The following is a 15,582-nucleotide window of genomic DNA, read 5'->3' on the forward strand; positions in this document are numbered from 1 at the left end:
CTCACTGTATATGTGTTAAGGGTCATCTGGCCCCTTCTGTGCTGCCCTGTGGGAACTGGGCCTCGGGAAGTCAGTGGGAAAATGATGGTAGTTACTCCCATTGCTGTGAGCTACACTGTCTTCTGTTGTCCCTGCCAGCATCCATCAAACTGTGGCAGGCTAGCTTGTGAGCTTGCGAGGCGGGTAAACTCTCAGACCCTTCACAAATCTTGTCAACTACCTAAAGATTAATCTTGATTTGCCAAAAAGAAAAAAAAAGCATATCAGAGTTTATGAGTAATTCAAGTATAAGTATAGGTTATATACTCCACTAGAAATTTGAGAAGGAAAATATAAAGAAGGAATAAAAAGTATATTAGGTAAACATCCAGATGTTTATAAGGTTACCTTGTACGATAATGTTTTCTTGAATTGATCACTGAAATAGAAAAGAAAAAGGAATTACTCATCATTTTAAATACCAAAGGTTAAGAGTAGAAATAATCTTAAAGAAACTAAATTATAAAAAAATTTTAAAAAAGAAACTAGATTATAAACAAATATGTATGTTTTATCTGAAGGGTATATAACAATATCCTGAACTAAGAACTATGCCAGTTTGAAACATCTTATAAAAAGACAAAAACATACCATCAGTCTGTAATTAATTTTTAAAGAATTTCTTTCAAAGATTGTGTACACTATTAGAGAAGCACAGCCAACTCTTTTCTCTTCCCTGTATGGGTGCACACAGATCCAGGCATTTTAAAATGTAGCTTTTATTGTTATTCAGGTGTGTGAGACCAACAGATTAGGAGAGGACTGCCAGGGAAAAGAAAGTCTGTTACTCATAGTTCCCAAGAAGAGGGGGCAAGTCATGTCATGCAGGGTCACGTGGGGAAGCACCAGGGTCAGTCATGAGGCAGAGGCAATGGAGTAAAACACAGACGAGAGCCTCTATTATGGATTCCATGGGAAGGAACGGTAAGCCAGGGTGAGCAAGCTGAGGACTGGCTAGTTTGAATAATGTCATAGGTTCTGGAGCACAGGGGCTGTCCCTAGTTGTCTGGTATCTGGCCCTAGTGTGATTAGGGCAGAGGGGTAGTGACCTGGGAGTAGTCCTCTAATGACAAAGGGGGCACATGTCAATAAATCTGCAGAGATGTGACAACGTCGACAGACACTAAATTGAGACTTTAAAATCAGTTAAATGAGACTGCAGGCTGAATAACTCAAATTAGCACTCTTAAGAATCTTCATAGTGCTAAACTTAACCAATTTCTTGATGAGTTGTAAAACATACGTTTTATCTATTTTATCGAAGATTTAGAATAAAATACAATTTCAAGTATTGAATAAGCCTCAAATTATATTTTAGTTTTTGCTTTTCCACAGTTCCTTTGGTTTTCTCTCAAGTAGTTGCAAATTGTAGTAAGGAACAAAACAATGAAAGAAAGAGAAGGCTATTCTTTTACTTTGTTATTTTAAACGACTTAGATAGAAACCTTTAAGTATAAATTCTAATGGAAATTTCTAAGGTTTCTTAAAAGCAATGATGCAAATGATCAAGAAGTCTTTTTTGACACATTATAGGATTTCCAAAACTAACACGTTTAATTTATTCTATAATTAAAATGATCAGCTGGATTCTCAAAAACTATAAATCAGAGTGAAATGTCATAAACCAAGAAGGGCCCTCTACCAGGTTGAGTTAAAGTGATGAGAATTAAAATGTCTCCCTCTTCTATGTGGGATAAGGAAGTAAAAACGGCCACTGAGCTTGCAGATTAATCACCACCACCCATGGGCAGAATTTAAAACTACTACTGCTACTACTTCACTGAGCAACAGCTCACATTTATGAGTGCCTACTCTGTGCCACTTCTAAGTGGCTTACATATATATCATTCGATCCTCATAAAAACCTTCAGGTAGTTACTATTTTAACCCCCTCTTTTATAGACGAGAAAACATAGGCAAAAAGTTTAATTGCCTGGGGTGAAACAATTTACAAAAGAATGAGGGGCCATTGTTTGCCATATTTGATGAAGTGGAATACTTCTGGGTCTGAGGTGCTTAACCACTACACTCCACTGCCTCTTCTAGGCGATACTTTCCGCTTAGAAGTACACAAAGAAGTGCTGAAGCTGCCGGACTGCCAGTCAGCTGACTCCTAGATAGACTTGCTTCTAAATTCCAACAAAAGCTGGATCCAGGAGAACAATCAAGGGCAGGCATAGAGGAGATGCTGTATCTTCCTGATACAGCTGATAAACAATACTTGCCATAGTGGAAAGTGGAAATGAGCCCCAAACTGAAATCTCATTGCGACTTGTTATCAAATAAGTTTTGTGTACGGATTTAATCCCCATATTGATGTCTTTGGCAGAACACAACATTTCACCTTTTTGGAAAATTAAACTTTGAGGTATTCTGAATGAAACCGTAACAGCATGGGCACGTGACAAAGGACGCCCGTGTTTTGATGCAGTGCTCAATCACCATGTCTGTTGCCACTCCACAAGCATGCAACGCCACCTGCAAAACAAAATCAAATCTTAGCTCGAAGTTCTTTCTTAATTAACAGTGCTACTTCGGGCCATTAAAAAAAAACCAAAAACAAAACCAAACACTTTTTGTGAGGATTGTTCCTTAAAGGGTTTCAAGTTACCAATTATTCCATAGTAGTTTAGAGTTCTCATTTGGATGTACCAAAAGACAATTAGCTATTGATATTAATTAAGAAAATTAAGCAATAGGTTGAAAGATTACAAATGGAACATTGCAAACAAAGCATAAAATTCATTTGGTGGAAAATGATGTTAAATATGGAAAATTCAATATATACGCATGTCTAAACTAGTGCTCTTTCTGATTGAAAATTTATTTCAGTTGTAGCCTTGTGTCAAGAACCGTAGACTGAAATCAGAATTTCAAGTCTAGAACTCTAATTGGCTGTGTGATCCTGGGCCACTTAAAATTTAACTTTTTTGGGCCTCAGTCTCTTCAACCAGAAACTGGTTCTGGTTCTGGCTGAGGTGACTGATTAAACTATGGTTAATAATACTGACACATCACAATGCTTTTGCAAAGATTAAGTAAAAGTGTGTATGAAAACACTTTCACAAATTCTGTCTGAATAGAATCTAATCAGTGTTGTATAAAACTGATCAAATCATATTTATGTAGCACCTTTTCATATTCATATAATTACAGTTCTTAACACTGAATGATGAATTGTATTAAATTCTTTTAATGAGTTTATTGAAAAAGGAATACAATTGTGGATTGAAGTCATGATTAGTGCTTCAATAATTCATGAAAAGAAAAATAACTCTAAAAATGATTTTAAAATCTGTTTTTAGAACCAATGCCTTAAATATATCTATACTGTATTACAATCTAAAGCTGACAGTTGTGAAAATTATTAGGCTAAATAAGGCAAAATAGGACTCTATGAAAGAAAATCAGATGCGGGGTTCTTGAGAGACGAAGCATTTTATCAGAAAAATGCTCAGACTGCCATTCCATTCTGGACAGAGGCAAACTGTATTGGATCACAACTGTCCTTTCTACAGACAAATCTCTCAACTTTAGGGTGGGGAGGCGCTTTTAGGGTGAAGCCAAAGAGATTTTCTGAAAATTTCTAGTTGTGAAGTAATGTAAGCCAGATTCCCCTTGGACTGGAAAACCAAAAACAATGCTGTACTGAGAAGAGAAAAGCAAGATCCCTGCTCTCAACCCTCCTGCTCCTGAATTCTTCCCTCCTTCCAGGCTTACATCACCTCCACAGACGTCAACAATCCCTATGGTTGCTGTGCACCACCTTTCCAGCTTCACGCTGAAAACAGAGCTTTGGAAGGCAGCCGTCCAGTGAAGGTAGCAACAACTACTGGATAGTGAAGAACTTTAATTTCTCATCTGCTCCTTTTATTTAATCAGCTTTGCAGGGTAAAAATCAGGCCAGCCCTTATTTTCATGAGTAGCTGGAGAAAACTACATAGTAAAACTTAGATGTATTTTCCCCTGGAGGGAGAGAGAAGAGAACCAACATTCACCCAGTGCCCTTTCTGTGCTGGCAGCTCTGCTGGGTGATGGCACGCAGATCTTTCTATGCTCACAACAGCCCTGAAAGATTTTATTATCTCCAACTTAGACTTGAGGAAACTAAGGCTGTGGGAAATTAATAATGTGCTCACAACAAAGCAGCTCCGGAGAGGCAGGGTCCTGACCCCAGAGCCTGACACCATGTGTTAATCACATCAGGCTGCTTCCCCACGAAACCCTTGTAAGGCTCTTAAAGAAAAGTTTAGAAAATTTACTTTTATAAACCACCCTTTACTTAGGTTCACATACCCTTTGTTACATGCAAAAGAGTGACTTTATTTCCCTCATTTAAACAACTAAATCTAAGAACTATTTACAGGATAGATTTTATTAGGTCTAAAAGGTTTTCTTACATCACATGCTCCTAATTTCCATTGTCACCAAATGCAGATCAGAATAACCGGCAAATAATGAAGAGAGATACAGATCAATGGAACCACTTGGATATGAAAATTTAGCATACAACAAAGGTGACACTTCAAACGATGTGGGGGAAAATGGACTTTTTAATACGTGATGTTGAGTTAACCTGATAGCTATATAAAAAATAAAATTAGATCCTTTCCTCTCACCACACATACATTTCAAATGGATTAGAGCTTTAACATGCAAAAACAAATTAACAAACAAAAAAATACATTAATTCCTCCACAACCTAGGGGAATGGGAAATAATTTCCTGACTATGTCTGAGAGTCCACATGCAATAAGGGGTAAGGTTAATGAATATGTCACAGTACAAATAAAAAAAAAACTTTCATATGTCAGAAAACCAAAAACTGTATGTAAAAACGCAAATGATAAAGTGAGAAAAAGATTTGCAATTCATAGCAAAAGGGACAATATCCCTAACATACAACAAGCTGCTAAAAATAAAGAAAAAGCCCAATGATCTCACAGTAAAATGGGCAAAAGATTTGGACAATTCACAAACAATAATATGTAAATAGGCCTTAAACCGAAATTGTTTAATATTGTTCGAAATAAGAGAAATCAGCATTGAAATTCTATTAAGATACTACTTATCACCAATAAAGTAGCAAAAATCCTAAAATTTGGCTAGGCTGTGGGAGAACAGACACCATCAAATATATTGCTGGTGGGAATACAAAAATGTTACAATCCTTTGGAGGAGAAATTTAGGAATTTGTGTTCTCATTAGTAAAAGTCTATCCAAAGGACACATTGGCAGAAAAAAAAAAAAACAGTTATTCATTGAGGCAATATATGAAATAACAACAAAATGGAAACAAGTCAATTTTCCATTGACAGAGCATTGGTGGAATAAATGTAACAGACTACTCTGCAGCTCTAAAAAAGAATGAGGACTGTCTCCATACGTGGCCATGGATGGTGTCACTGAATGACAAATAACGTTTAAAAATTCTCAAACTATTTTCAGTAATCATCATTGGCGGTTGTGTTGTTTTTAGGACTCTAACATGTATATTGTGAGATAAATTAAGAAACATGCTACTAGGAAAAAATTTTTCTTTTTAGCATAAGAGAAAGATGAGATAAGAGATGGATAAGTAAGGCTAAGTTAAAATCCCACAGTACAGAATTTAAGTTGGAATTATCAGTATGAACCTATGAAGATTTTGTTTAAAAAAAAAAAAGGTATTGCCTAGCTCAGAAAAGCCTAGAAACAAAGACCAAACCAGTAGCAATAACCATCCTTAGTGCTTAGAATGTGGTAAATAATAGCATTTGCTCTAAAAAGAATTTAGAACTCTCTGGAGACACAGCTGATGTCAGACATGAGGTAGGAAATACATAAGATGAGCTGGAACACCTTGTTGTTCTGAAACCATGGATACTATCAAATACTATTGAAGCCTTGTCAAAAAGACTCAGGAGCCAACCCAAGAGGCTCCCACTGAACAAAGATGGGAATATTTGAGCATCAATGAGAACAATAATGTCAATGGACTGAAGTATTTCAAACATTAAATTGATGAGTTGATAATACTTATATTAAAAAAAAAGCTTAACTGATCACTTTTGGTAGATAACCAATGCACTTTGAAAACTGGAAAATATAGAAGGCATTTTCATGAAATAGGGAATGATACTGATAATAATACTACTATAAATTTAATATTACTGAATAATGATAAGTGCATATGCTAAGTGCTTTCCATGTGTTTACTTGTTTAACACACAACAACCCTATGAAGTAGGTACTAATTTTTTTAACCTATTGTGGTTAAAAAAACCAGAACATAAAGTTTATAGTCTTAACCATTTTTAAGCATACAGTCCAGTAGTGTTAAGTATACTCACATTGTTGTGAAACAGATCTTCAGAATTTTTTCACCTTGCAAAACTGAAACTCTGAACCTACTGAACAACAGCTTCCCTTTTCTCCCTCCCCCCAGCCCCTGGTAACCACTAATCTACTTTCTGTTTCTATGAATGTGCCTGTTTTAGTTACATCATATAAGTGGAATCATACATTATTTGTCTTTTTGTGACTGGTTTATTTCACTTAGTATAATCCATAAATTGCATCCATATTGTAGCATTTGATAGGATTTTCATCTTTTTAAAGGCTGAATAACATTCCATTGTATACACTTACCTCTCCAAATCTGCAGGTTCTGCACTTGCAAATTCAATTCAACCAAATTGAAAATATTTTTAAAAAAAATTCCAGGAAGTTCCAAAAGGCAAAACTTGAATCTGCCATGCACCGGCAACTAGGTACTTAGTATTTATATTGTACCTACAACTATTTTCAAAATATTTACATTGTATTAGGTATTATAAGTAATCTAGAGATGATTTAAAGTATATAAAAGAATGTGTATAGGTTATATGCAGATATTATGCCATTTTTTTTTATAAGGGACTTGAGCATCCTTGGATTTTGGTATGTGAGGGGGTCCCAAGGGACAACTATACATACACACACACACACACACACACACACACCCCACATTTTGTTTATCTATTCATCCATCCATGGACATCTGGGCTGCTTCCACCTCTGGTATTGTGAATAGTGCTGCTATGAACATGAGTATACAAATATCTAAGTGGGTACTATTTTAAGATGAGGAAATTGAAGCCCAGAGAGGTTAAGTAACTTGTTTCAGGTGACATAACAAATTAAGGACCCCAACTCAGAAGGTTTGGGGCCTCCCATTCTAGATAACTCCTCTATACAAATACAACAGCCTCTGCTTACCCGCAGAGGATGTGTTCTAAGACCCCCAGTGGATGCCTGAAACCAAGGATGGTACCAAACTCTATAACACAGATGACCTTTACACCATGTGGAAGTTAGGGACACCGACCCCCCCATGCAGTTGAAAATCTGAGTATAGCTTTATAATTGGCCCTCCTTGTCCATGGTTCCACATCTGTGGATTCAGTCAACCACAGATCATGTAGACTGCAGTATATATTTATTGAAAAAATAAGTATAAGTGGACCCCTGCAGTTCAATCCATGTTGTTCAGGGGTCATTTGTAGTGTTTTTTCCTGGGTATAGGGGGAGAGTGTATACAGGGTGGATGCACATAACAAAGAGATGATTCATGTCCTGGGCTGGCGGGAGCAGGAGAGTGCAGACTTTCAAACTTATGAATTGTTTGCTTTACTTTTCTTTCTTTATTTTTATTATTTGGGGTGGGGATAATTAGGTTTATTTACTTCTTTATGTTTAGAGCGAGTACTGGGAATTGAACCCAGGACCTCATGCATGCTAAGCATGTGCTCTTCCACTTGAGCTATACCCTCCGCCCCATGAATTCTTTTCTTTGGAATTTTCCGTTCAATAATTTTGGACCATGGTTGACCTCAGGTAACTGAAACTGAGGAAAGCAAAACCAGAGGTACAGGGTGGGGACTACTGTATACTCCTTCTCATTTTATTCATCTCATTGGTCCTACTATCTTCTGGAATTACACCACCACAGAGAACTAGCATGTATCCAATATCTGCTAGATGTCAAAATCTTTACACAGATTTTATTTTCTTGATTTAATCACTTAATTCTTTTTTTTTTTTTTTTTTTAAAGAAATTTAACACTTTAAATAGATCTTATTGTCTCTTGCAAAAACATGTCCAGTGTCACCATGGTCAGATAATCTCTGGATCCAGGTCTGACCCCAAAGCTCACAGGCTTTCCATTATATGATGCCACGCCTTCACTGACCAGCATACTTGGAGCTAGAAGGGGCCTTAGAGACTGTCTTTTTTAATGAAGAATTTCTGGGTATCACTCTTAGGTTTGCCACTGATTTGTGAGAAGGAGGAATGAAATATGTGCTGGTTACACATAAAGGAAGTGATAAAGGAAGGAAACAACAAAGAGAAATGCATCTAATTTTTTTTTTCTTGCTGTGTTCGTCTTCCCCAGGTGGAGCCTCAACTTCTGTGTTTATAACATGAGAAGGTTGAACTGAATGATCTCTAAATTTGCCCCAGCCCATTCATGCTCTGAGCCTTTGCTTCTCAAAGAGGTATTCTTAACCAGATATCTTAAACAGAAGCAAGCTTGGTCCCAGTTGCGCACTCATGTTCCCCCTCTTTAAAAAACTTTCATGCAATTATATTATATGTAATTGGCTTTAAAATTCAGATAATGCTAAAAGGCATGTAATTATAAAAAGAGTCCCTTGGTCTACATACACTTCTCCACCGCAAAGGAAAATCTGGTGTCCAAAGCTAATGCTTTTCAACTCATTTGTTTTCTTTCCTGAAATCCATCTGTGTTTTTCTATACAATAAATGTATATTACTCTCTTGATTTGGAAATACTAGACATTATCTATTGATTTTCTGTTATGGAAGATGAGGTTTTTTTCTTGCATATTTGATATACCTTTTCCTTTTTCCCATTCTCTTTTAGTTGTGTTCATGCACTGTTTTTATTATTATTGCTTTGTAGATAACTGTATATATAGTTCACTGCTGAAATAAGTATGCTGTACAATTTTTTTTTTTTAACATCCAAGACTTTCCCTGCCCAAAAGCCCTGTAAAATGCCCTATGGTACTATTTTCCACTGTGTGAAAATTGTCAAATAATTGGCCAGTTCCATTTTTCTTTCCTAAAGACATCTTTTCTGAGCCTTTTGGCCTTTATTAAAATATGGACTCAATGCTTTATAGGCCTGCGGCCGAGCTCTGGTCCTTTTGCCGTCATACAGGGAACTCTCAATACCTGCTCAGTGTTGGAGACCACTTTATCCCTCTTTATTATTTACTCTCTTGTATTGGTGAAGCACGTCTTCTTTGTAGTTTCCTGGTGTACATTTTCTTGAGACCTGGACATTTTCTTTATTACTTTCATACATGATTGATTGACTGGTCAGGTGTAAAATTTTATGTTGGAAACTTTCCTTTAGAATTTTGAAGGCATTGCTTCACTGCCTTCTAGTCTTCCATGTTGCTACTGAGAAGTGTGATGGCATTTTGATTCCAAATTTTCTGTACGTGACCTTTTTGTTTTTTCTCTCTGGAGAGTGTTAGGAACTTCTTTATATCACGATGCTTCTTTTTTCCCCCCACAATAGTGTTTCTTGCTTTAGATCATTTCTCAAGTGGGCTTTTTTCAGTCAAGAGAAACACAACCTTCATTACTGACACATTGTCTTATATTAGTTCTTTGATATTTTCCTCCCCACCATTTTATCTGCTTTCTCTTTCTGGTCCTCCTGTTACTGAGGTATTGGATTCATGGACTAAATCTCTATTTTTTTTTTTTAATGCTTCTTTCAGTTGTTATTTCTATGTCTTTTTTTTTTCTTGTCTTTTTTTTTTTTTTCAAATGATGATCTACATTTGACCTTTTAGATTTTCTACTTGCTTTTTATTTTGGTCAACATATTTTCAGTTTCCAAGAAGTTCTTTCTTATTCTCTGATGGTTCATTTCTTTTTCTTTTTCATTCTGTCCTTGTTTCCTTAATGCACTATCTTCTCTGATCTCTCCTGAATAAGACACTTTGTCGTGTTTGTTGCTTTGGATTTTTCTATTTTGGAAGTTTCCATGTTTGATATTCCTTGGCTGTCAGTTCATATAAAAAAGTGAATCATTAAAATGTTGATTGGAGGTTCTGAGTGAAAGGGTTGAAGACTGGTGGGTTTCCCTCGTGATTAGATGATCAGGTGGCCAGCTGGCTTTTTTTTTTTTTTTTTTTTTTTTTTAAATAACAGCTACAGAATTTGTAGTTGTTCTCTCTACGGACAGTTCTGATTCTGTAGTGGAGGATCTTATAATCTCTTTGACTGAAGAGATGATTCTAGCTTCTGAAGGAATTCTGGAATTAAAGGCACTCAGTTCTTATTTTCAGTGTGACATCATCCTTGCCCTCTTTTTCCCTATACTTGGAAAGTCTGTTATACTTTTCTTATAGAATAAACTTCTGGTCTCTTGCAGGAATCAGGGGAAACAGTCACTTATCTACACAAGGTGGGGGTGGGCATCTGGGTCTCTAAATAAAAATTTTAATTAAACATGATTTCAGCTCCTTCTTATCCCCTTCATCTGAGGTGTCTGGTGTCCTGAAGTCCTGAAATTTTCTGGGATTCTGCGAGAGCAAAGTGACCTGCTTCCTGCTAGCCCTCCTGACACTCCCTCTCACCAGGCATTTAAGGGTGATCTTCCTCTTCTCTACTCAATAATTTATTTCTTCAGTCTTCATTCTGTCTTCAAATACTGTAGTTCAAGTAACAGAACCTTGAACACTGCTTTATCAAAGATGGAATATGATTTTTCTGGTTCTTGTTCTCTTTGTTATTTGGGGGTCTGATCTTTCTTGAGGAGAAGAGAGTTGAAATATCTCTATCTGCCGTGTTCACCTGGGAAGTCCTACATTATCCTAAAGATTTTTTAAAAATTGTGTTTGCAGAATATATAATTTCTCAAATTCCTCTGCTTCTAAAACAAAGATTTAAATCATTCATCAAAAATGTTACTGAATTATCTTCTACAATTGCATATGTTGCTTCTAATTGTACACTAATACACATTAACTAGAAGTGAGCTTGTAATTAAGCACTCAGCACTGATAAACCATAAACAATCATATTACAATTGTATGGATAAAAAATAAAAAAGTAAATACAGAACTCAAAAATAAACTTTTTAGAGATCTTGATATATGTTGATAAATCGAAAATATTCACCAATACTGTTAGAAATCAATGCCTCATCACCTGGTTGAGATGAGTCTATGTTACTACTGAAGTTATCCAACTGAAACATTTTGGTGGGCAGGTTGTTTAGCATTGACACAGCTCTTGTTTCTTAATGCAAAGTGTGTTTTTCCATAGTCATGGCTCTTTCAGTAATACTGTTTGACAACAAGGTTTCTGTTATATTGTTTGAGAGCATAGGTATCAATAATAACACATTATAAATTAGGTCTTAAAAAGTAAAATCTTGTAAAGTAAGCTTTAACAATAATAAAAATTATTTATCTTGCACTAGACAAGAAGGCAATAATAGACTTCTTTAAAGAAATAGCCTTAAAAAGTCCACTTTTAAAGCAATCTTCTAAGTTACCCTTTAAGGGTATGGTAATTGATATATATCTCTTAAAAAATTATCATAAGCTTGGTGGCTTAAACAGCAGACATTTATTCCTCTCAGTTGTAAGGCTGGGAAGTCCAAGATTAGGGTGCTGGCAGTTCTGATGGTGAGTTTGCAGTTGGCCAGTTATCACATGATGGAAAGCTGAGCGAGGAAGCAAGCTCTTTTCTCTTCTTATAAAGTCACTGATTCCATTCAGGAGAGCTCCACGCTCATGACCTAATTACCTCTCAAAAGCCCCACCTCCTAATATCATCACATTAGGGGTTAGGAATTCAACATATACATTTTTTTTTTAAATGGGGCAGGGTGGGGGAAGGGCACAAACATTCAATCCATAACATACTCAATTCAGGGTCATATAGCTACAGGTATTGAAACTAGAAGGAAAAAACAAACTTTCTTGGATGTTTCTTAATTTTGAAAAAACTTTCATATTTTCCTTAGGACATTAATAGCCATTATAATCAAAATCAGAGTAAGTCAATTAAAAGGTATTTCTATAATAATCAAATACTTGTTTTGAAAGAAATCATATACATATGTGTGTGTGTGTGTATATATATATACACACTATTTTCAGAATTCTTTTAGATACCTGGTAGTAACCCTTAGGGTCCTATTAGCCTTTCTTGGTTAAATAAGCCAGGTATTTATCTATAAAATATTAAGCACATATATTTATTTCTTCTATTTTTATTGCTTATATTATTATGATGATAAAATAGTAGTATGTTAAATGTGGAATTTTTGAAAATTCTGGATAAAGAAAAATATTATTACAAAGTATATAGAGACAGCCACCTGAAAAAAATACCTATTAGCATAATTTCCTCCAATCCTTTTTAGTGCAGTTTTCATATGGTTGAGATTGCACTGCACAGAGTAAAAAGAGGCCCAGTTTTTTAATATGGTACTTCCTAAATGCTAGGAAATCTGCTAAGTGCTTCACATACATTGTATCAACATCCTAAGAGCCAGATATTTTACACCTATTTCATAGATGAGAAGACTGAGGATCAATGAGTTTAAATAAGTTGCCCAAGGTCATACAACTAGTAAATGGCTAAGCTAAGGCTTCCTTTAGCACAAATTAAACTCAATGTTAAAATCCATACTCTTAACCATTATGTTTAATTATTTTCTCTGTTTACCATAACATTTCATGTTATTAATAAATCATTACAAATATCATGTAAATGAAAAATTTCAAAGATCCTGTATGATTAACCCCCTCACCCTACTGAAGTCTTGCAATCAATGAGTAATAATATTTTCAAAATCTTTGCAAATATTAAGAGCAAGAATGGAAGAGCATTCAAGTTGAAATGCTTTTGGTTACTACAGACTTTGAATGTTTTTATAAGCTTATTAGACATCTGTATTTCTAAAGAAATATATTTCTCAAATAAGCACAGTGTAAATCAGAAACTACAAAATAACTCTTTGGAACCCAGTATTACCTAATTGATTCTGGTTATATGGGGAAAGCATAGCCTGTGGGGGTAATGGAAGACCTTGCTGAAAAATCTGAAAATAATTAGATTTGTTCTCTCCCATTATTTCAAATCAAACTAGTTTAACAAAAGTCAGTAAATCTATTCATTTTTGCCTGATACGTTGTACTAACAGAGATAAGACCAATAATTAGTATTTCAATTCTTATATAGAATTGGTTTGTTTAAAGTTCCTAAAGATAGTTGGTTCAAAACTTTAAAATTCCCCCCTTAAAATCTTGTTTACATCATTAATTTTTATATCTAAAGAAAAATAGTGAAAGAAAAAGGCATTTACTAAGCAAAGATAAATGCTAGCTAAACCCTTACTTGAAATACCACAAAAATGTGAATTTATGGAGTTTGAATGCATTTCCAATACCTGGTTATTCTGATTTGCACTCTAGCTACAGTATTTTCACTGGAATCTATTTAATACAAGAGTTAGAGTCACTGGTGCATTTAGTTTGATTTATCTAGTGACAAAACTTCAATTATCCTCCTAGGCAAATTATACTCTTGAGAGTAAACCTCATTTCAGTTTAATTCTTCAAGTAATTTTAATTCATTTTCCATATATCTTGACAAAGGTAATTATGAAAGAAAAAAACCATTATGGATATATTATTATGAAATATAAGAGGAAATATTACTTCCCAAAAGACATATACATTGTTAGCTGGAGTTAGTGAATTATATGACCTTGAAAGTTACAAGAATATGCCAGAATGATTTAGCACCTTTAAGTCACAGGCAGCTAAAGAGATGCATGGTTGACGGGCTGGGAATTTTGTGATCTGAGAGGTGAGTAAACAGGCAGCACTATCTTGCCACCTTATTACATTCTGCCTGGTGTATTGGTAACATGGGCATCCGTTTAATGGCTCATTTCGTGGGAGAAGATTTATCCTTAACCTTGGCGTTTATGTAAACTGTAGGCTGCAAATAAACATATATTTAATTTGAATTTGCTATATCAGATGTCTGTATTTTCCTGAATATCCTAACTAACAGTTTTCTTAATAGTTTACTTCTCTTTCTATAAGCTTGGCTTGAGATAATCAATCTAGATCATGTCTACAAAGGAAATAAATTGTATATGTTTAGGCCGTAAAAATGACAACAAACTCCACAAATTTGCAGTTGTTGATATTTAAGAAATGAACTTCATTGGACAAAAGGTCTGAGCTTCTGAAATTAGACAAGAATTCCACCTATACAAGCCCATTGCATAAGTTACATGAACATACACAGTTGGGAATGCAAATTAGCACCAGCTTCCTGGAAAGTGATTAGGCAAAGTTACCAAAAGTCTTAAATGATGCATAAGATATACATAATAGTAATAACTACAATATACTAACAACAACAAAAAAGAAATATGATCAATGAATAGGGAAAGTATGACAATTTCAGGTAAAACAGGATTGATGTAGTATGATCTCAACAATGTTAACATATGTAAATATGCATTTGTTTGTGTGTATAAATATATAAAGACCAAAGGGTTTTAACAGTATTTATCTCTCACTAGCAGAAATCCTGGTGATTCTTTTTTATGTTACTATGTATTTTTCTATTTTGAGCATTTAGTCTTATAGAAATAAGTCTTATAAAAATCATTTGAAACAAATACAAGAACAGCAGCAATGCTAAAGTTCCACCACAGCATGTAACTCTGGGTTTAAATGAGCTGACAGAATCACATTATCTTTGGTCTTTTTAGTAATATCAAACAATAACAATTTAATCTGAAGGTTTCAGAAACATCACCAATATACTGGAATATATTATATTTACATATAATATATATTTAGCAACTAGAAGCAAAAAATACATGTAGATCTCAAATTCTTGCTAAAGAAAGTATTACCTAAAAGCAACTCTAGTTTTTACAGGTTATTAACAAGTTGTTTTTTTCTATTATAGTCTCTTTTTCTTTTCTTTCATTATCTTCTAAAAATACGGAATAAACCAAGGGAAGTCATCTTCATTAGAATTCACTCAATAAATCATTCAATTAATAACTATTTTTAAGTACTTGCTATGTGTCAAACATTGTTTTGGGCACTGGGTATTCTGCAGTGAAGAAAATCAGGTTCTTATCTGGTAGAGGAACAAATATTGTCCTTACCATGTAATGATGAAGTGCTATGAATACAGTAATATTCATTAATATGCTATACTTTATAGACAGTAGAAAACAAAAGTTATAAATTCCTTGTTTAGCAAAAATATAAATTTACCTCCTTTATTTACTCTAAGGCATATCATTTTTCTTATTCAGTAATTAAGGAAATTGAAATTGCTTGATTACTTACCCCAATATTAAACATCCCTGTAAAATACTCCATATTTGCTTGAATGAACCAAATGTTGCTTAAACCTAGTTCGTCACTTCTCTTCTTAGCATGAATTAATGATAATTCCTTGTTTTCTATTAACGTAACCTA

General features: G+C 34.6%; 1 protein-coding gene across 2 annotated transcripts in view; it reads right to left on the minus strand.

Moving 5' to 3' along the window:
* The window catches only part of GSTCD (glutathione S-transferase C-terminal domain containing), a 109,352-nt gene that overhangs the window by 9,366 nt on the left and 84,404 nt on the right, over positions 1 to 15,582 (minus strand). For both annotated transcript variants that reach the window (XM_045515764.2, XM_010953628.3), the window contains 3 exons: positions 15,451 to 15,579; positions 2,384 to 2,517; positions 388 to 418 (listed from right to left, as the gene is read on the minus strand). In XM_045515764.2, the coding sequence (XP_045371720.1) occupies positions 388 to 418; positions 2,384 to 2,517; positions 15,451 to 15,579 (294 nt within the window). The remainder of the gene's footprint in view (positions 1 to 387; positions 419 to 2,383; positions 2,518 to 15,450; positions 15,580 to 15,582) is intronic.

The sequence above is a fragment of the Camelus bactrianus genome, chromosome 2 (genome assembly GCF_048773025.1).
Source record: "Camelus bactrianus isolate YW-2024 breed Bactrian camel chromosome 2, ASM4877302v1, whole genome shotgun sequence".
NCBI lineage: Eukaryota > Metazoa > Chordata > Mammalia > Artiodactyla > Camelidae > Camelus > Camelus bactrianus.